Below are 21,629 nucleotides of genomic sequence, written 5' to 3' on the forward strand. Positions count from 1 at the left end.
AAATCTCAATTTTACAGGTATGATAGGTTGACAGCTTTTAATCATTTATAAACAAAGCTAAGCATTACAGAGTAAAGAAGTCCCCTCTATACTGTAAGCTCATTGTGTCTACCAACTCTGTTGTACTGTACTCTCCCAGGAGCATAGTACAGTGCTCCGTACACAGTAAATGCTCAGTAAATACCATTGATGGAATCAGAATTTGAAGTAATATTATGTTCCCAACATGGTTTGGCTTACTCATTCCATTCAATTCATTCAATCGTATGTATTGAGCGCTTACTGTGTGCAGAGAACTGTACAAAGCACTTGAAATGTACAATTCTGCAATAGATAGAGACAATCACTGCCCAACAATGGGCTCACAATCTAAAAGGGGGAGACAGGCAACAAAACAAAACAAGTAGTCAGGCATCAATACCACCAAGATAAATCGAATCATAGATATATACACATCATTAATAAAATAGAGTAATCAATAACAAGTCCTGTGGGGAGGGGAAGGGGGTAGAGCAGAGGAGGGGCAGAAGGAAAGGGAGGGCTCAGTCTGGGAAGACCACCTGGAAGAGGTGAGGTCTGAGTAGGGCTTTGAAGAGGGGAAGAGAGTTGGTTTGGCGGATGTGAGGAGGGAGGGCATTCCAGGTCACCGGTAGGACGTGAGCCGGGGGTCGATGTGGGGGACGGGTGCGAATGAGGGTCCATGAAGATGTTAGCGGCAGAGGAGCAGAGTGTGCGAGGTGGGCAGTAGAAAGAGAAAAGGGAGATGAGGTAGGAGGGGGCAAGGTGATGGAGAGCTTTGAAGCCAAGAGTGAGGCGTTTTTGTTTCATGAGAAGGTTGACAGGCAACCACTGAAGGTTTTTGAGGACGGGAGTGACATGCTCAGAGGGTTTTTTACTCTTTACTCTGGCAGGTAAAGATGAGTAGCACTTCTGACTGGTTGTGAATGGCCCCCCAGAGCTAATCTTAAAACATCAGATCTAACATCCTGGGGAGAGACTGGATCAGCAGATTGATGGTCTACAAGCCTTCAACCACTTAGATAGAGACTACTTTTTGGAGCCACTTTCTCCCATTAGCTGCTTTCTTCTGCCAATTTCACTTCCCCTTCTCCTCACCCACCTCTCCATGTCTTTTATTCTTGATTTCACCCCCATTTCCCAAAGCCAGTTTTAGGTACAGGTGAAGTGGGCGGTCATTTGTGGTGCCCACTTCAAGGGACCACCAGTCAGGAAAAAAACTCTAGTACAAGACCCCAAGAAACAAGAGGACCCAAGGTCAGACAGGGAGAAGGGGGAGGACAGTTTAAGGAGCAGAAATAGCACACATACAAATTTCTACCTAATATGGTATTTGTTAAGCACTTACTATGGGCCACGCATTATTAAGCGCTGGGGTGGATACAAGCAAATCAGGTTGGACATCGTCCCTGTCGCGCGTGGGGCTCACAGTCTTAATCCCCATTTTACAGATGAAGTATCTGAGGCATAGACAAGTGAAGTGACTTGCCCAAGGTCACCCAGCTCTCCAGCCTGTGGGAGTGACCTTATCCGAACCTGGGACTGTGGCCATGATCCCAAGGGATCTTTCTAGGGCTACCAGATGTTTCACTGCCACATAATACTAATACTACTACTACTAACAATAATAATTACGGTATTTGTTAAGAGTTTATTATTTGCCAAGCACTGTACTAAGAGCTGGGGTGGATATCTTCTGAGTCCTTAGCGATTCTCCCTCCAAGTTTTCACTCTTCTCCTATTACTAATGCTCTCTTCTCGTCAAATGCTAGTATATAAAACATATAAAAAAGTAATAAACACGATAAGTAGATAAATTATTTTATCCTTTTCTTTACAAGGCAAATTCAAACAAGGCCGTTAACTGTCTTAAACATCTCAACCTAACATTGGATTCGAAACAAACACTTTTTGGTGACGACGACATCAAAGGACAGAATTAGGGTACATAAAATAGGACTCATCTACCAGACACAGCATATTACTCACAATCTATGCCCAAAATATAAATATTTAGCCACATTCCACGAGACCAGGCCCACGATGAGCTATAGGTATGGCTTCAAGAAGCCTAAGAATGACGGACAGATTCCGCATAACCTGTTTGTAAAGGCACTTGGAAATATATTCACCACTTGAAAGAAACTCTGCCTCCCTCTGAAAGGGGTCACTTTCATCCAAGGGAATATAATTTAGCTCAATTTACCCTCTGGCTACCAGAGTTCCATACGGACTTCTGTACAGACGACGTAATCCGAAGTATGTCTTGCTCATCCACCACTCCCAAGACATGAATGTAACACCTACAGGCAATCTTTCTCCATGCTCCTCTGTCATAAATAGGAAACAAATGATCTGGAATGTAATCATGGTGTCAAGTAGATACTCTGGTGCTAGCCAGCAATTAGCATTAAGATAGAGCCAAGGGAGTGTAATTATTGTGAGAAAGAAAAGCAGGCTATTAACGGCACACAAGTAGCGCTTGTCTCTCACCCTCCAACTAGTCCCATTCCTTCTTTGACGTTGGCTCGTGTGAGCAGACTGCACATGCCCTGGCGGTGTGCTGCCCCGTCGCCTGGGCCACTCATGTTTTAGGTCCCGGGTGGAACTGTGACCATCTTGGGACAGGAGAATGAGGGGCATTTCACTGCATTCTATCAGGCTCCTTACCATCAGCTTGAAAGCAGTCAATCACCTTTCCCCCTCCTACCTCACCTCACTACTCTCCTAGTACAACCCAGCACGCACACTTTGCTCCTCTAATGCTCTAACTTCATACTCACTGTACCCCGATCTCGTCTATCTCGTCGCCGACCTCTCGCCCACATCCTGCCTCTGCCGTGGAATACCCTCACTCTTCATAAATGATCGGCAATGACTCCCCCGACCTTGAAAGACGTATTGAAGGCACATCTCCTTCAAGAGGCCTTCCCTGACTAAGCCCACCTTTCCTCTTCTAATAACAGTAATAATAATTATGGTATTTGTTAAGTGCTTACTGTGTGCCAGGCACTGTATTAAGCACTGGGGTGGATACAAAGTAATCAGGTTGGATGATTACCATGTGGGGCTCACAGTCTCGATCCCCATTATACAGATGAGGTAACTGAGGTACAGAGAAGTTAAGTGACTTGTCCAAGGTCAGACAGCAGACAAGTGGTGGAGCTGGGATTAGAGCCCATGACCTCCTGACTCCCAGGCCCATGCTCTATCCACTAGGCCATGCTACTTCTCCCATTCCCTTCTGTGTCACCCTGTCGTGCTCCCTTTATTTATCCCCACTCCCAGCCCCACAGTACTTACATACATATCTGTAGTTGATTTATATTAATGTCTGTCTCTCCCTCTAGACTGTAAGTTCACTGTGGGCAGGGAATGTGTCTGTTATATTCTCCCAAGCACTTAGTACAGTGTTCTGCACACAGCGCTCAGTAAATACGAGTGACTGACAAGCCACTAACCCTATAACCGATCCTTCTGTGCAAATTCTCAGACCTGAGGTCCCGTAGCTCAGACCTTAATACCTCGGGACCAAGACTCGACCAACACCCCTGATGGTAAACTCTATCGTCCGCTTCTTCATCATCATGACTACGCTTCAGATTTTTATTTTCATCTGGTTGCATTTTGGACCGCAAGCTGATATTCATTTCACTTCTGCTTAGTGATACACTGAGCACTGGAAGTATGATGGGATGGATTGGAACTCGGATCCGTTAAAAGAGCTGGAGCAGCGGTCCAATCTGACAACCGTTCCCCTTTGGCAGCGGCCTGGGGACGGACAGACCCACGCTTTGAGAATCAGTGCCGCCGCGACTGCAGTCTCCCCAGCACAGTCCGGTCTGGCCAGCATGGTCCCCACAAAGTTAATCAGTCAGTCAACCTTATTTATTGAGTGCTCACTATGTGCAAAGCACTGTACTAAGCGCTTGGAAGAGTACGATATAACAATCAACAGACACATTTCCTGCCCACAACGATCTTAGAGTCTAGAGGGAGAGATGGACATTACTATAAACTACAAATGGCCACCTCTCCATCATTTACAGCTACTCCTCGACTTCTACCCTAGCCCGAGCCCGGTTTCTGAGCAAAAGAGGTGGTGGTGGCCCACTCGTTCCCACCAAGATCCCTGGGAGGCCTGGGGCCAGAGCCTGGGGTGGGAAGGGGTTCCAGAAAGGAGGAGGAGGGGGACCGCAAGTCCAAGTGGAAGGGGCCAGTCCGGCCCCTCAGTGGCCCCAGCGGGCTATGGGGCGAACCCTTCTAGGTATGGGGGTCCAGAGGAAGGAAGAGGAGGCAAGGAAGAGAAGGACAACGGCCCTTCGTAGGGGTTTCTGTCCCTCTTCATGACAGATGGAGGCTGAAAGGTAAGGGGTGGGGTGGAAGAAGGCTGGGGTGCCCCTGCCAAGGCCCTGACACATCGCGTTCTGCTGCGGGCCTGGCGTAATGTGTGTGACATCATGAGGGTTTCAGTGAGATTTTAAAAATTGCTTTCTAGAATACACTTGATATATTTATCCTAATGACTAATTTTAAACAGAAATTAGAGAAAAAGATAACTTGTCTCATGTTGCTTGTGTGATTTTCTCCCAAACCATTTTGCCCCATCTTGGCTCCTTTGCTCTTCCAATTTATTGTCTTTTATTAACTGACACTCGGGTTGTTCCAGACAATCAACATAAAATCCTTCCCCATGAAATATTTCAAAAACACAGTTTTTTCCCCTTGGAAAAAGCCTATAAATGAGTACTTTACCAATGTCGTTAGCCAAGGAATTAGGATCAGATGCCCCTAGAGTGACTTCAAACTCCTCCTGGAGACAATAAGCTCGCTGCAGGAGAGCTTCAAGCTTATGGATGAATTCAGCACTAATGATGTCCTGCAGTGGGACAGAAAAAGGGATAGCAAATACTAGAGTTTAATTTTTACTTAAGGGAATACTTTGTAATCAAATGAATTTCAAATTCAGCACCACGTACTAGTCTGCCCCACTCAGGCAAGAATCGTATTCAGTAGCATTCTTTAAAATACAACTGAAATTGGTTAGGCCTGCTTTAGATTCCCAAATACAGGCTAGTGGAAAGCAACAGGGCAACTTCCCCTCTATCAAACTTTGTCTGAGGGATGAACCATCTCTGAAAATTTAGGGCCCAGATTTCAGTCCCCCAAAATAAGTGTGTGATCTTTTCCAGGGATATACACCAGCAACATGGAAACAGCACAGCCGAGAGGAAAGACCATGGGCCTGGCAGTCAGAGAGCGGTCTGATTTTAAGCTCCTTATGGGCTGGGAATGTGTCTCTTATCTTGTTATGTTGTACTCTCTCAAGAGCTTAGTATAGTGCTCTGCACACAGTAAGCACTCAATAAATACGATTGATTGAATACGTTCTCATCCCGGCTGAGCCCTTCTCTGCTGTGTGACCATGGGCAAGTCACTGAACATTTTTGTGCTTCAGTTACTTCATCTGTAGTAAAATGTGGACTAAGACTGTAAATTCAATGTGGGACCTGGACTGGGTCCAACCTGATTATCTTGTATAATAATAATGGTATTTTTTAAGCTCTTACTATGTGCCAAGCACTGTTCTAAATACTAGGGTAGATACTAGGAAATCACATTATCTCACGTGGGGCTCATAGTCTTAATCCTCATTTTACAGGTAATTGAGGCCCAGAGAAGTTAAGTCACTTGCCTGAAGTCACGCAGCTGAAAAGTGGCAGATTAGAATCCATGACCTCTGACTCCCAAGCCCTTGCTCTTTCCACTAAGCCATGTTGCTTCTGTATCTACTCCAGCACTTAGTACAGTACCTGGCACAGTGTGAGCACTTAAATAATATTTAAAAAAAAGTTTTCAGAAGTGTCGGAAACCCCCAAGAGTCTCCCCCTCAAAATCACTTGTCCCTGCGGCTAAGCCAAATACACAATTTAGAGATCTGGCTCACCTCTACGCTCTCCTCGGCAATGGCGTCTCCCGCCCCTAGCTTAATAGAACTGCAGCTCGCTTCATCTTCGGCTTGTCTACTCCGAAACGTCAATGCCTGCTCCCATCGACGCAATGCTTCCTCAAATAGCTCCATACCTATAAATCAAAACAGAACAGTTCTAGGTAAACAAAAATCACTCCACTAACACCAGAAACACATTAACCATTTGAAAGTTCAGGCACTGATTGCTCCCGAAGCAACCCGCAGCATAGTAACAAATGACCTGATTGTTTTATGCCCCGATGACATATATTGTATTCTCCCAAGTGCTTAGTACAGTGCTCTGCACACAGCAAGCGCTCAATAAATACCCTGATGATTACTGAAGATTTCCTCAACAGTTGCTGGGTCTCTAAATACCCGGCACCGTCAGCTCCTCGAGGGAAGGGGTTATGGTTCCACCTGACTGTAAGCTCCTTAAGAGTAGGGATCGTGTCTATCAACTTAGACTTTACTCTCCCAACTGCTCAGTACAATGCTCTGCACACAGAAAGCCCTCAGTTAATACCAATGATTGATTTTCACTTGTGTGGTATGCTTCCAAGTGATAAGAATTGTTGGATGGTAAACTTCTTTTGTTCGGCTGTCGTGTACTTCTGTTTTACCTTCCTGTGTGCTTAGCACAGAGTCCTGCACCCAGTAGGTGCGCAATAAAACCATTACTATTGCAGTCAACTAAAAGCTGGGGTCTAATATTAAACCAGTGCTTTCTCAAAGTTGATCTAGTGCATGCACGTTTGCCTGGATGGTACTCCAAAAGGTCTAAAGCAAGGTCACGGAAGGGCCAATCGCAGCATGGCGCAGTGGATACAGCAAGGGCCTGGGAGTCAGTCATGGGTTCTAATCCCAGCTATGCGACTTGTCTGTTGTGTGGCCTCGGGCAAGTCACTTTACTTCTCTGGGCTTCAGATCCCTCATCTGTAAAATGGGGATGAAGACTGTGAGCCCTATGTGGGGTGGGGACTATGTCCAACCAGATTTGCTTGTATCCACCCCAGTGCTTAGTACAGTGATTGGCACATAGTAAGTGCTTAACAAATACTATAATTATTTTTATTGTTATTAAGGGGCTTCTCCGCCAAATGGGTCTCCAGAGAGCTCCTGCCACAGAGGAGTGGCCAGTTGCCTGGTGAGTCGCCGGCTCCCCTCCGCTCCTGTATGGCAGTGACCCAAGGGTCGGAGTGCAAGTGGCCTAATGAAGACAGCGTGGACCTGGCGGTCAGAAGGCCCAGGGTTTGATCCTACCTCTGCCGCCGGCCTGCGGTGTGACCTCTGAACCTGTTCCATTTCCTGGAAAATGGGGATAAGACAGCGGCTTGCCCCGCCTCTTGGACTGTGGACCCCATGCGGAACAAGGGCAATGCCAATACCATTGTTCCGTATCTATTCCAGAGCTTAGCACAGGGCTTGGCACACAGGCAGCAATTAATAAATAACATTATTATTGTTATTGTTATCGTGTACAGGAGCAAGAGGGTGTGCCTAACTGTAGCTCTTCCCTTCTCTCCATTCAGGGAGGCGGAGTTGCCTCTAGGGCAGGGTCTGGGACTTTCAGTCTGGGAAAAAAGGGGACAGATGATCAAAGGATGGAGCTTCTACCCTTTAAATACTGCCCGACTCCACTGCCCCCGCTCAAATTCCCCTTTCCCCAGAAGATCCCTGCAATAAGTACACTCTCAGCTGCCTTCGACACCTTTGACCACCCTCTTGTCCTGGAAGCATTATCCAACCTTGGCTTTGCTGACACTCCTCTCCTGGGTCTTCTCCTATCCCTCTGTCTCCTCCTCTACCTCCCACCCTCTAACTGTGGGAGTCCCTCAAGGATCCCCTTCTATTCTACCCCTCCATCTCCCTGGCCTGGATGGCCTAATCATATCTATTGAGCATTTACTGTGTGCAGAGCACTGTACTGAGCACTTGGGAGAGTACAATACAACAATAAACAGACACAGTCCCTGCCCGCAAAGAGCTTACAGTCTTGGAGAGGTGGGAAGGGGGGGAGACAGACATTAATATAAATGTACAAAAGTGCTGTGGGGCTGGGATGAGGGGGGAAGAACAAAAAGAGCAAGTCAGGGCGATGCAGAAGGGAGAGGGAGAAGAGGAAAGGGGGGCTTAGGAAGATCTCTTGGAGGAGAAAGACCTCTTGGAGGAGATGTGCCTTCAATAAAGCTTTGAAGGTGGGGACACTAATTGTCTGTTGGATTTGAAGAGGGAGGGTGTTCCAGACCAGAGGCAGGGCATGGGGAAAGGGTGGGCAGTAAGATGGACAAGAACAAGACACAGTGAGAAGGTTAGCATCAGAGGAGCCAAGTGTGTGGGCTTGGTTGTAGTTCAAGAGTAGTGAGGTGAGGGGGCAAGGTGACTGAGTGCTTTAAAGCCAATGGCGAGGAGTTTTTGTTTGATGCAGAGGTGGATGGACGACCACTGGAACTTTTGAGGAGTGGCGAGACACGTCTTGAACATTTTTGTAGAAATATGATCCAGGCAGCAGAGTGAAGTACGGACTGGAGTGGGGAGAGACAGGAGGCTAAGAGGTACTGGGAGGTATGTCCTTGCAACATCAGCAAGGAGGTTGATGCAGCAATCCAGGCGGGACAGGATGAGTGACTGCATTAGCATGGTAGCATTTTGGATGGAGAGGAGAGGGCAGATCTTAGTATGTTGTGAAGGATGGGGTACTGACAGGATTTAGTGATGGACTGAATATGTGGGTTGAATGTATCTTTATCTGCTCCATGCTTAGTACAGTGCTTGGCACAAAGGAAGCACTTAATACCACACACAAAAAAAATATTGGACAGACTTGGGTAAGTCAGAAAGCCCACCTAGCAAACAGTTTTCTGGGCTGATCTGCAATAAACGGTGTAATTACGAGTATATATTCTTTTGGGTTGGTGAACACTTCAGGACTTTTTTATGGTACTTGTTAAGTGCTTTCCATGTGTCAAACACTGTTCTGAGCGCTGGGATAGATACAAGTTAATTAGTTTGCACACAGTCTCTGTTCCACATGGGGCTCACAGTCTAAAAAAGAGGGAAAACAAGAGAACTGAAGCACAGAGATAAGTGACTTGGCCAAAGTCACACAGCAAGGAATTGGGAGAACCTGGATTACAATCCAGATCCTCTGACTCCTAGGCCCATGCTCTTTCCACTAAACCAAGCTGCTTCTCGACACGATATAATTAGGAACTGGGAGATTTCACAAACTTTTTTTTATTAACCAAGACATCAGTTTCACCCAGTGGGTACACAAGCATGAACTAAAATCTTGGAGAGCAAATGGCACTAGATGGCAAATGGCTTGAACAATAACAACACTTTACTTCTCAATTATTATTATTGTTCTGAACAATAATATTATGTTGAATCCAGATGCTTTCCTGCCATCCAGTCTTTTGTCTATCATCTTTCCCCTCCTGCTTTGGCTTTATATTCCCAATGAACTTATATTTTGTTTTGTAGTGTATTATATCCACAATGTTTCCTTTGAACTGTCTTCCTATCATCAGTACATCCAATCAACTTGATTTGATATGCTAATTAAGGGAACATGCTCCCCAATTCCTTCATTCAGGTCAGACTTAAATATTTTAAATTTAGCCCCCTTGCACTCCCACGCGACACTCTCAAACATGATGTGACACTGAACTCCTAATAACCTTTTTGTGCAATCCGACCTCCAGGAGTGCCGTTCGCCTTAAAAGATGCTACTGCCCTTTTGAATTTAAAAAGGGAGGATCAAGCATGTTTTTCATGTGAAATAAGATCAGGTGTTTGGTACTAAAATTGGGGTTTTTCCTAAAACCCTTCTAAGGATTAAATAACGTAAAGCCAAATTTACCAAAAGTCTAATCGTAGTCCAATAGATTGTAAACTTCTTGTTAGCAGGATACGTATTTTACTCTCCCAAGTGCTTAGTAGAGTACACACAGTACTATGGTCCACTGATTGACTGATTGATATCATATTGTCTATTTCTTACCCATCAGATACAAGTTCTCAGGAGTGGTGACAGGAATATTGACGAGTTTGATATCATCTTCATCTGTTTTGCTCCAAGAATTGGAATTGGCACAGGCACAACTGTGACAAGAATTAGCACTCTGGACCTAAAATTGGGATCAGGAAAAAAAAAACAAACTGGCTCAAAATCTTTTCTGGGTGGCAAAGTTTTGTTACTTTTTTTAACTGGCTCCTCTGTAGAAATTGTAATTCTGGAAGAGCAAATCAGTTGCTTTCCGCTGAATAAATAATTCAGATTATGTTTAGGCAAATCTATCCAGCAGTTGTAGAACTTGGTAAAGTCTCACACTCATTGGTTGCTCAACAAAGAAATCAATACTAAATTATTCTAACCAGCACCTGCCTACCTGTTATTTGCAACCACTGCTCTAGCAGGAAAGACTGGCAGGGCAAGAAAGTGTAAATGGCACTGCAAAAACCACTGGCTCTAAAACCAATTGCTTCGTGCAAGTTTTTGGTCCCACTGTTTCGTGACTGGATTAAGGCTCATCTGTCATTCTTGACCAGACTTTACCTTCATTCTTCATTCATTGGGGAAGCAGCATGGCTCAGTGGAAAGAGCCCGGGCTTCGGAGTCAGAGGTCATGAGTTTGACCCCCGGCTCTGCCACTTGTCAGCTGTGTGACTGTGGGCAAGTCACTTAACTTCTCTGTGCCTCAGTTCCCTCCTCTGTAAAATGGGGATTTACTGTGAGCCTCACGTGGGACAACCTGATTCCCCTGTATCTCCTCCAGCGCTTAGAACACTGCCCTGCACATAGTAAGCGCTTACCAAATACCAACATTATTATTCATTCTGAACATTTCTACAATGGCACATACTGAATCAAGTTCCTATGGATGTCATTTCTGGCCACAAACGCAAATTGTCAATCGGCATACATGTTGGAAAAAGACTCCTTTGAATGAAAATTCAAATGTGACTACGGAACAAATATTTCAGTATCTCAATTATAATACTGAGCCTTTTTCAATGGGATAGTAATGAGAGTAAATGAACAGGAAATTGACAATTTCTGGGAAAATCAGAACATAAATTCTGTATCACTTTATAATATTAGTACATATATTTAGCATTCATCTCTTCACTATAAACCATATGGAGTGAAAACAAAAAAATTATAATACAAAGTACACTTAATTATATTTCATTCAATAAGAAAGAGTTGGAATTATGTAAATGTCTACATTGAATATAAACCTTAACTAATTAAAAAAAGGAATGAAAAACCCTACTACTCTTAACTATAGAGTGACTTTCCAGGTGGTACTTTGTTCTTCTCTGTAATTTATATTCTAATTGTTTATACCTTTTTCTGTTTTGCCTTTGTTTTTGGCTTGTACTTTAAGATATTCAACGGGAATGAAGAATCAAAAGAAATTCTGACAGGATGTTCTCCCTTCCTCTTAAGCTATGAGTCCTATTTGGGACAGAACTGTGTCCAATCTGATTATCTTGTCTCTCCCCTCAGCACTTTGCAGAGTGCTAGGGACAGATTTAACTCTGGAGTCATGTCACCATCACTTTACACTGTTTAATAGACTTGAAACATATTCCCTAATGCCATCTATAGACTATTACAGATATTTATAATGCATTATATAAAAACCAGGCCTAATTCAAAACGTTTTAATTTATTATTGTCCTTACTGACAATGTTAGAAATGTTACCTAATACTTGTCATCTGAGATACTGAAAGGACTTGAAAAAGCACCTCATTGGATTCAGTGCTTTGCACACTTACAGTGCTTACAGCACTCAGTAAATATGGCTGATTGAATTCAACATTTTTATGAAGAAGGCAACATTATCCCTTCCATTTGACCAGTGTATAGGCAAGGAGAACTTTTCTATAGACTGTGGGCTCCCTGTGGGTGGGGATTGTGTTTACCCACTCCATAAAGGCAAGTCACTTAACTTCTCTGTGCCTCAGTTATCTCATCTGTAAAATGGGGATTAAGACTGTGAGCCTCACGTGGGACAACTTGATTACCCTGTATCTCCCCCAGCGCTTAGAATGGTGCTCTGCACATAGTAAGCGCTTAACAAATACCAACATTATTATTGTTATTACTACTTCCCCAAAAACTTAGGACAGTGCTCATACATAATAAGCGCTCACTAATTACCACTGATTGAGAAGTAAAGTGCAGTCACTTCTCCTATAACAAGGGAGTCATATTCTTGACAAACTTTATGGAAAACTCACATTATACTTAAGCCTTGGCCAACACTGTGAGCATGCATACAATGTTTTTTCCGACATCATACCATTTCTACCCATATTCATTCATTCAATTGTATTTATTGAGAGCTTATTGTGTGCAGAGCACACAGTGTATACATAGATGCACAGTTTTCTGTGGACAGCTCAACACAAACCATCACCACTGTGGCAAAAAAAAATAAATCTCAGGGATATGTCCATTGGTGATTGAGTAATAGTTACATGAATGGCGAGAGTGCAGCACCGCAGCATTTTCATGAACAGACTATGCAAACATGTAAGCTTGTTACGGGCAGGAAATGTGTCTGCTAATTCTGTTGTACTGTACTCTCCTAAGGGCTCAGTAGAGAGTTCTGCACATAGTGAGTGCTCAATAAATACCACGGATTGACTGACTGATAGTGCAGGAGATTGTCTCTCACACTCAGGGATCCATTTTGTTGGCAACATCATCTTTGTACTGAAGGAGAACTCGATCATTACTTCACCTTTGTTTTTAAATTCAGATAAATGAAGGACATGCTTGTCTGTGACTGCTGGATCTAATTACGTGGCATGTCCAAAATTTTGATTAACTAGCTTCAGTCCCAGTTAGGTTGAGTCAGTTTTCTATTGTAGGGAAGCAGCATGGCTTAGTGGAAAAAGCCCGGGCTTGGGAGTCAGAGATCCCAGGTTCTAATCCCAGCTCTGCCACTTGTCAGCTGTGTGACTTTCAGCAAGCCACTTAACTTCTCTGTGCCTCAGTTACCTCACCTGTAAAATGGGGATTGAGACTGTGAGCCCCATGTGGGACAACCTGATTATCTTGTATCTACCCTAATGCTTAGAACATTGCTTGGCACAAAGTAAGCGCTTAACAAATACCAGCATTATTATTATGATGGTGATGTGACAAATTCCTGATTTATGTTTGTATATGTGTGTGTGTGCGCGCACGCATATAGAGCAGAAGAAAGATCAAAAGGGAGACAGAACTTTAATAGAAGCTTAGATTTTCCACTATCTAGCCTTTAAATATAATTTTTTATTATTATTGATAATAATTGCGGTATTTGTTAAGCGCTTACTATGTACCAAGCACTGTTCTAAATGCTGGGGTAGATACAAGGTAATCAGGCTGGACACAGTTCCTTTCCCACATGGGGCTCACAGTTAATCCCCATTTTACAGATGAGGTAACTGAGGCTCAGAGATGCTAAGTGACTTGTCCAAGGTCACACAACAGACCAGTGGTGGAACCACGACCTCTGACTCCCAAGCCCGTGCTCTTGCCAGTGCGCCATGCTGCTTACCTTACTGTAGTTTTCTATAATCTGTCCACTTCTTGGAACTCATTTTATAATGATACAGCTGAGAAAACTTACTTGCAATTCATCATCAGAAGTAACTATAAGCAAAATTTCAGGCGACTATTTTATGCAACATACTACTTCTTTTTTATCAAAACACCCCCCAAAATCCAAAAATGGGCACAGTAATCACAGGAAAGAGAGGAAGTGAGCATTTGCTAGCAGGCAGAGCCAGGGATTCAAGCCAGGGTGTTGGTTACCTTTTCCCAAAAGAATCCACCACAATCACATGAAATGGTGAACCATTAGCTTTACTTACGGAGCCCAGACTTTGTGCTGAACCAGAGTATTTACTGAAAAGTCCTCCATTTGCATAGATACAAGATTGTGATCCTTTATCTTTGGCTGAACTCAAAGAAAGTGTCAAATTTTGTCGGCTACTTGAACAACTGGAACCTACAAAATAAAATAAGTATTCTGCAATAGGTGAAACTTCTGTAGCCATAAACATCACAGAGTCTTTCAGATGTATATATTTTTATTACCCTATTTATTTTGTTAATGAGGTGTACATCCCCTTGAGTCTATTTATCGTGATTATGTTGTCTTGTTTTTGTCCATCTGTCTCTCCCGATTAGATTGTAAACCTGTCATTGGGCAGGGATTGTCTCTATCTGTTGCCGAATTGTACAATCCAAGCGCTTAGTACAGTGCTCTGCACATGGTAAGTGCTCAATAAATACTATTCAATGAATGAATGAATGAGTATGAAATCATTCAAAAAAGTTCCAATATTTTTACTTACTTCATAACACTGAAAAGCTACACATATTCCACAGAAAATTACCCGTAAATGTTATAATACATTAGATTCTAAAATTAAAAGGCATTTCATTATCAATTTAATACTCAAATTGTGAATTTAGCAAAAAAGGTATCATAAAAAATGTTAACTTTCAAAATCTGAACCAAAGCATTTCATCCAGAGTACAGTTTGCCCCAAATGATTAAGAAACTAATCCAGCCTGATTCCTCCTCTAGATTGTAAATGCGTTATAGGCAGGGAATGTGTCCGTTCACTGTTATAATGAATTCTCCCAAGTACTTAGAACAGTGCTCTGCACATGGTAAACCCTCCGTAAATACAATTGAATGAATGAATGAGAAATTATTTTCCTGCACAGCACTAGAATGTACACTTCTGATTTTTGGTTTCTTTATGGGAACATCACCTCGTATTTTAATTCAACTTTCTTCACTCACCTTTTTCAGACACGGCTGTTTTCATGCATTCTAATGCAAGATGGCCTGGTTCCCACGGTAATGTTTTCTTATTTTTCTTTTTACGTCTTCTTTTAAAGTGACGGGCTAGAAAAATTATAGACACCACACTAACTGCAGTGACTGCAAACAGCTTTTTAAAACCAGGAGATAATTTTATCTGAAAGAGAACAAATGACAACATCAGAAAGGTATTTCACTTCTTGTCCATATACAGTAATTGAGCTCATTTATCAGTAATTCTGTAATCACCATCCCCAAAACTAAGATTCCAGCCCCTTAAATTGCAACATCTAGAGCAATGAGTATTAATAGTAAAAATAAAAAGAATTTGTACAGCGTACTTTTGATGCATATCATTACATACTATTTTCTCCAAAGAAGTGAAAGAGAAGAGGAGATAGGGAAGCTGCATAACACAGAAAAAATAGATGATGAAACTGTGGCCCAGAGAGGTTGAGTTAGTTGCCTGAAGTCACCCAGTAGGCCACTAACTGAGCTGCGATGAAAATCGCTGACTGCTGATCAGATTTCAGTTTAAAACACACGACTTTGATTATTGAAAGGTTTGGCATTTACCCGGGCAAAAGAAGAGTACCAAGATAGAGGCAGATCAAAGACACGTAGAGTGGAAGCCTTCAAAGAAAACTGGGCCTCGTTAACCGTTTTCTCTGCCATGGCTTCTCAGGCGGAACCTCATTAACTGAAACACAAAGGAAATAAGCTGCAAATGTTGCTGACAGGCCTTGTCATACAAAAACACATATACAAATCTTTGTTGTAAGCATGCTGTTACTTATTCAGGAATTCAAGAGCTAAATCTCAACTTGATAGATGGGGACAACTTATGCTTTTCATGTAATGAAATTAATCATCATCAAACCACCTAACTGAAACTGAACACTACGTTTCCTAAACCAGAGGGAAATCATTTCTCTTGGCAGATATATGGCTTTGAAGTTCTCCTTTTCGGGTTCATCTGGAGGCAAGTTTATGAAGAGTTTTAAAGGCATATGCATATTGCAAAACTATCTCTTTCCATTCACCTCTTTAGGATAAACGGAATAAAGGGGTCAGGGACCCTCAAGAGATCCTCTAGTCATCTACGTCATCATCATCGATATTTACCGAGCACTTACTATATGCAGAGCACCGTACTAAGCGCTTGGAAGAGTACACTACAGCAGAATTGGCACCCACAACAAATGAATCAGTGAGAGCTTGTGGTAAACGGATAAACGGAATAAAGGGGTCAGGGACCCTCAAGAGATCCTCTAGTCATCTACGTCATCATCATCGATATTTACCGAGCACTTACTATATGCAGAGCACCGTACTAAGCGCTTGGAAGAGTACACTACAGCAGAATTGGCACCCACAACAAATGAATCAGTGAGAGCTTGTGGTAGGAGTCAATCGATGATACCTACTGAGTGCCTACTGGATGCAGAGCACTGTACTAAGCAACTGGAAGAGTACAACAGAGTTGTTGGACACATTCCTTGCCCGCAACCAGCTTACAGCCTAGAGATGAGATTTTAAGGTGGCTTTGAATCTAGGGAAAGATAAGGTCCATGAGAAGAAGGGAGTTCTAGGCCGGGGAAGCAGTGTGAGTTGAGAGGATGAAGAGGAGAAAGGTGAGGATGAGCTAGAGTTAGAAGGTGAGATTGAAAGGAACTAAGAAAACAAGCTGGGAAGTAACGGGCGAAGAGAACAGATATGTAAGATGGAGGGAGTTGGAGTAGAGCCTTGAAACCAGGTGTGAGGAGATTTATTTTGATTCAGAGGGCTATGGTTAGAGTGTGAACGGCTTTGGGAAGTGGAGGGCTATGGAAGTCAAGCAAGGCTCCAAGAAGATGATCCACACAGCAGGGCGCCCGCCACGGAGGTTGGAACGGGAAGAGGATAGGGAGACCGGAAACCATTCAGACAGTCTGACGCCCTGGGGTGGGGCCAAACCACCAAACCACGGCCCCTCACTCACTTCCCTTCTGTGCATGCACGCGACATAATGTCATACCCAACATTTTGAGAGATGGCGTTTCACCGCCACTGCTCAACCAAATGTTCTGAGCGCCTCGATTCTGACTTCTGACCTCCGAACAGGTCACCTCTGCCCTGCCACCAGCTTGGAGAAGGGCAGAAGGGCAGCCACCTCTGAGGGAAGTTGTGCACTGGAAACAATAATTGGGGCCAGAAGCAGCGTGGCTCAGTGGAAAAAGCACGGGCTTTGGAGTCAGAGGTCATGAGTTCAAATCCCAGCTCTGCCACTTGTCAGCTTTTTGACTGTGGGCAAGTCACTTAACTTCGCTGTGCCTCAGTTACCTCATCTGTAAAATGGGGATTAAGACTGTGAGCCCCACGTGGGACAACCCGATTCCCCTGTGTCTACCCCAGCGCTTAGAACAGTGCTCTGCACATAGTAAGCGCTTAACAAATACCAACATTATTATTACTATTATTATTTGTTAAGCACTTACTAGGTACCAAGAACTATAAAAGCACTAAGGGTAGATACAAGAAGATCAGGTCCCATCTGGGGCTCCCAGTCTAAGTAGGACGGAGACAGCATGGTTCAGTGGAAAGAGCCCAGGCTTGGGAGTCAGAGGTCATGGGTTCGAATCCAGGATCTGCGACTTGTCAGCTGTGTGACTGTGGGCAAGTCACTTCACTTCTCTGTGCCTCAGTTCCTCATCTGTAAAATGGGAATTAAGACTGTGAGCCTCATGTGGGACAATCTGATTACCCTGTATCTACCCCAGAGCTTAGAACAGTGCTCTGCACATAGTAGAGCACGTAACAAATACTATTGAATGAATTATTATTATTATCAAGAGGTATTCATTCATTCATTCATTCATTCATTCATTCATTCATTCATTCAATCGCATTTACTCTCTCGTTATATCCCGGCTAGACTACTGTGTCAGCCTTCTCTCTGACCTCCCTTCCTCCTCTCTCGCCCCGCTCCGGTCTATTCTTCACTCCGCTGCCCGGCTCATCTTCCTGCAGAAACGATCTGGGCATGTCACTCCGCTTCTTAAACAACTCCAGTGGTTGCCTATCGACCTCCGCTCCAAACAAAAACTCCTCACTCTAGGCTTCGAGGCTCTCCATCACCTTGCCCCTTCCTACCTCTCCTCCCTTCTCTCTTTCTACCGCCCACCCCGCACGCTCCGCTCCTCCGCCGCCCACCTCCTCGCCGTCCCTCGGTCTCGCCTATCCCGCCGTCGACCCCTGGGTCACGTCCTCCCGCGGTCCTGGAACGCCCTCCCTCCTCACCTCCGCCAAACTGATTCTCTTTCCCTCTTCAAAACCCTACTTAAAACTCACCTCCTCCAAGAGGCGTTCCCAGACTGAGCTCCTCTTCCCCCTCTACTCCCTCTGCCATCCCCCCTTTACCTCTCCGCAGCTAAAGCCTCATTTTCCCCTTTTCCCTCTGCTCCTCCACCTCTCCCTTCCCATCCCCACAGCACTGTACTCGTCCGCTCAACTGTATATATTTTCGTTACCCTATTTATTTTGTTAATGAATTGTACATCGCCTTGATTCTATTTAGTTGCCATTGTTTTTACGAGATGTTCTTTCCACTGACGCTGTTTAGTGCCATTGTTCTTGTCTGTCCGTCTCCCCCGATTAGACTGTAAGCCCGTCAAACGGCAGGGACTGTCTCTATCTGTTGCCGACTTGTTCATCCCAAGCGCTTAGTACAGTGCTCTGCACATAGTAAGCGCTCAATAAATACTATTGAATGAATGAATGAATGAGTGCTGACTGTGTGCAGAACACCATACTAAGAGTTTGGAAAGTACAATTCAGCAACAGATAGAGACAATCCCTATCCTACAACGGGCTCACAGCCTAGAAGGGGGAGACAGACCCCATGTGCAGACGAGGGAACTGAGGGATCGAGAACTGAAGTGACTTGCCTGGGGTCACTCAGCGGGTCCTTAGAATCAGAAGGACATGGGTTCTAATCCCAGCCCCACTGCTTGTCTGCTGTGTGACCTTGGGCAAGTCACTTAACTTTTCTGTGCCTCTGTTACCTCATTTGTAAACTGGGGATGAAGACTGTGAGCCCCATGTGGGACATGGACTGTGTCCAACCACCTGATTTCCTTGTATCTACTCCAGCACTTAGAATGCTGCCTGGCACTCAGTAAGCACTTAGCTACCATTAAAAAAAAAAAAACAAACAAACAAAAAACCCAGGTCCTCTGACTCCCAGCCCTGTGCTCTTGCCACAAGGCCACACTGTTTCTCACATCTCTGAAATGGGCATTGGTGTCGTCGTCTCTGGCAACAATTTTGTAATGCCACACACTGGGCATCTTTGAAAAGGACAGTGACACAGCCACCCTTTAGAGAAGCCGGGAGGTCACACCTCTTTTGGAAAGTCCCACTGGCTACCCTCAGCCCCGCAGCTCCCTGAGGCGAAGGCTCAGTGTCTGAAGCCAACTCTGCTCCTGTGCTGTAACATTCAAAATGTCCAGGGTCACTTGGGTGACTGCCGAGGCCCGCTGGTTGGCCACAGAACACAAGATGGAAACCACCAATCTAGCCCCACTGTCTTCACGCAAAACTCGACTGCGTTTGATCCGATTATCTTGGATCTATCCTAATGCTCAGCAGAGTACCTGGCACACACTAAGGGCTTAATAAACACCGTAACTCAACAAGAACCCCAACTTTTGGGGAACCTAAAGAATAAAATAGCCACTGAAACTCACTGTCATGGCATCTCCGAAAGGAAAATTACACCCTGAAGTTCTTTTCTGGGTTACTGTTGGGGTTCTGTTTTTACACTGCAATGATTTTCTGTTCCTCTTTTATTAGAAGATTGCTATGAATTGGAAATGTGATTTTGAAGGCAAAATAGACCATGTGTAAAAATAACTTCAGCCATCTTTCAATCCAACTCTTTTCATCTAGAGCTGCTTACGACAGTAAACGGAAAAATCAAATCTGATTACTTCTTGAAAGAAAGCTAATAACTGCAACTTCCCCACCCTCAAAAACCTCCATTGGCATTCCATTTCCCTCTGCATCAAGCAAAAACCCCTCCCTATCAGCTTCAAGGCTCTCCACCAACTTTTCCCATTTTTATATATCTGCTCCTCGCCAGCTTGCTCTCCGTTCCTTCCCAACAAACTCTGAACCTGCTTTGCTTCTGGATCCCACCCCTATCTCAGCATTCTCGTTAATCCTCTGGCCCAGCACTCTTTCCCTTCTCCCCCCTAATTCTGACAGATCATAGCTCTCCCTGTGTTCAAAGCTCTTTTTAAGTCCCACCTCCTCCCAAAAGCCTTCCCTGATTAATTCCCCAAACCCCAAGATGTATCACCTCACCAGCCTCTGCTAGGATTTTTGTATTTATGGTCATCAACAGCACTTGTGCCATTCAACTGTACATTCAATTATTTATACAGGTAAGTTTATGTCTATCTCTGCTGTTGGAGTATAAACTCCTTGAGCAATAGGGAACATGTCTCTTCTTCTGTTGCACCTTCCTAATAGTACTGTACAGCGCATCAAGTGAGTGCTCAATAAGTGTCGTTATTACTTCTAGTAAAAAAAAAAATTCCTTTGAACAATGTTAGAAAGCATGATTGCCTCCCACATTTGAATGACAGGTTTCTGCTTAAAAGCTATACAGTATAAGGTCTATAAATGAATGAGATTTTCTAAGGTTTCAGAGAATTGCATGAGGTTGGTTCACCCTCTAAAAAGGAACGGCAAGTTTCTAAAAAAAAGTCTATCCGGCCGACAGTAAGCGATTACCAACTAGACATGAGATGGACGATCATTTGGGCCAGAGGGCTGCTTATTGAGAACACTCAGATAAACATAATATATTGGGTGTTCACAATGTCTATCACGACGCTGAGACATTTAATAATAATGTTGGTATCTGTTAAGCGCTTACTATGTGCAGAGCACTGTTCTAAGCGCTGGGGGAGATACAGGGTAATCAGGTTGTCCCACGTGAGGCTCCCAGTCTTAATGCCCATTTTACAGATGAGGTAACTGAGGCCCAGAGAAGTTAAGTGACTTGCTCACAGTCACACAGCTGACAAGTGGCAGAGCCGGGAGTCGAACCCATGACCTCTGACTCCAAAGCCCAGGCTCTTTCCACTGAGCCATGCTGCTTCCCCAGCATGGGGAACATTTACTGGGAGAAGAATGCTTTCTATCATTTACAGAAATTTGCAACACATAAATATATAACAAGTACACAATATTAGGTCATTCATTCATTCAATAGTATTTATTGAGCCCTTTACTATGTGCAGAGCACTGTACTAAGCGCTTGGAATGTACAATTCGGCAACAGATAGAGACCATCCCTACCCAACGACGGGCTCACAGTCTAAACGGGGGAGACAGACTGCAACGCAAAACAGAACAAAACAGGAGGACATTGTGAAGATAAATAGAATCGAGGAGATATACAGCTCATTAACAAAATAAATAGGGCAATAAATTATATATACAAATGAGCACAGTGCTGAGGGGAGGGGAAGAGGGAAGAGCAGAGGGCGGAGTGGAGGGGAAGCAGAGGGAAAGGGGGGGCTCAGTCTGGGAAGGTCTCTTGGAGGAGGTGACGTCTCAGTAGGGTTTTGAAGAGGGGAAGAGAGTTAGTTTGGCAGTCATTATAGTGTGAGCTCCTTACGGGCGGGAAATGTGCCTTGCACTGCTGTTTTAGAGTACGGTGCATTGCTTTCTGTAGGTGCTCAATATATGCCATTACTACTATTACTGTAGTTACAGTATGAATAAACTCAATAAAATATT

The 21,629-nt window shown here is 44.0% G+C and overlaps 1 protein-coding gene across 1 annotated transcript in view; it reads right to left on the bottom strand.

The window, feature by feature from the left end:
* Positions 1-21,629, bottom strand: part of MIGA1 (mitoguardin 1) — a 69,535-nt gene that overhangs the window by 46,858 nt on the left and 1,048 nt on the right. The window contains exons 2-7 of the mRNA XM_029063651.2: positions 15,414-15,537; positions 14,817-14,994; positions 13,873-14,009; positions 9,996-10,122; positions 5,966-6,102; positions 4,774-4,897 (exon numbers count right to left, since the gene is read on the bottom strand). Coding sequence (XP_028919484.1) covers positions 4,774-4,897; positions 5,966-6,102; positions 9,996-10,122; positions 13,873-14,009; positions 14,817-14,994; positions 15,414-15,512 — 802 coding nt within the window. The 5' untranslated portion in view covers positions 15,513-15,537. The remainder of the gene's footprint in view (positions 1-4,773; positions 4,898-5,965; positions 6,103-9,995; positions 10,123-13,872; positions 14,010-14,816; positions 14,995-15,413; positions 15,538-21,629) is intronic.

Source organism: Ornithorhynchus anatinus, chromosome 4 (genome assembly GCF_004115215.2).
Source record: "Ornithorhynchus anatinus isolate Pmale09 chromosome 4, mOrnAna1.pri.v4, whole genome shotgun sequence".
Lineage (NCBI taxonomy): Eukaryota > Metazoa > Chordata > Mammalia > Monotremata > Ornithorhynchidae > Ornithorhynchus > Ornithorhynchus anatinus.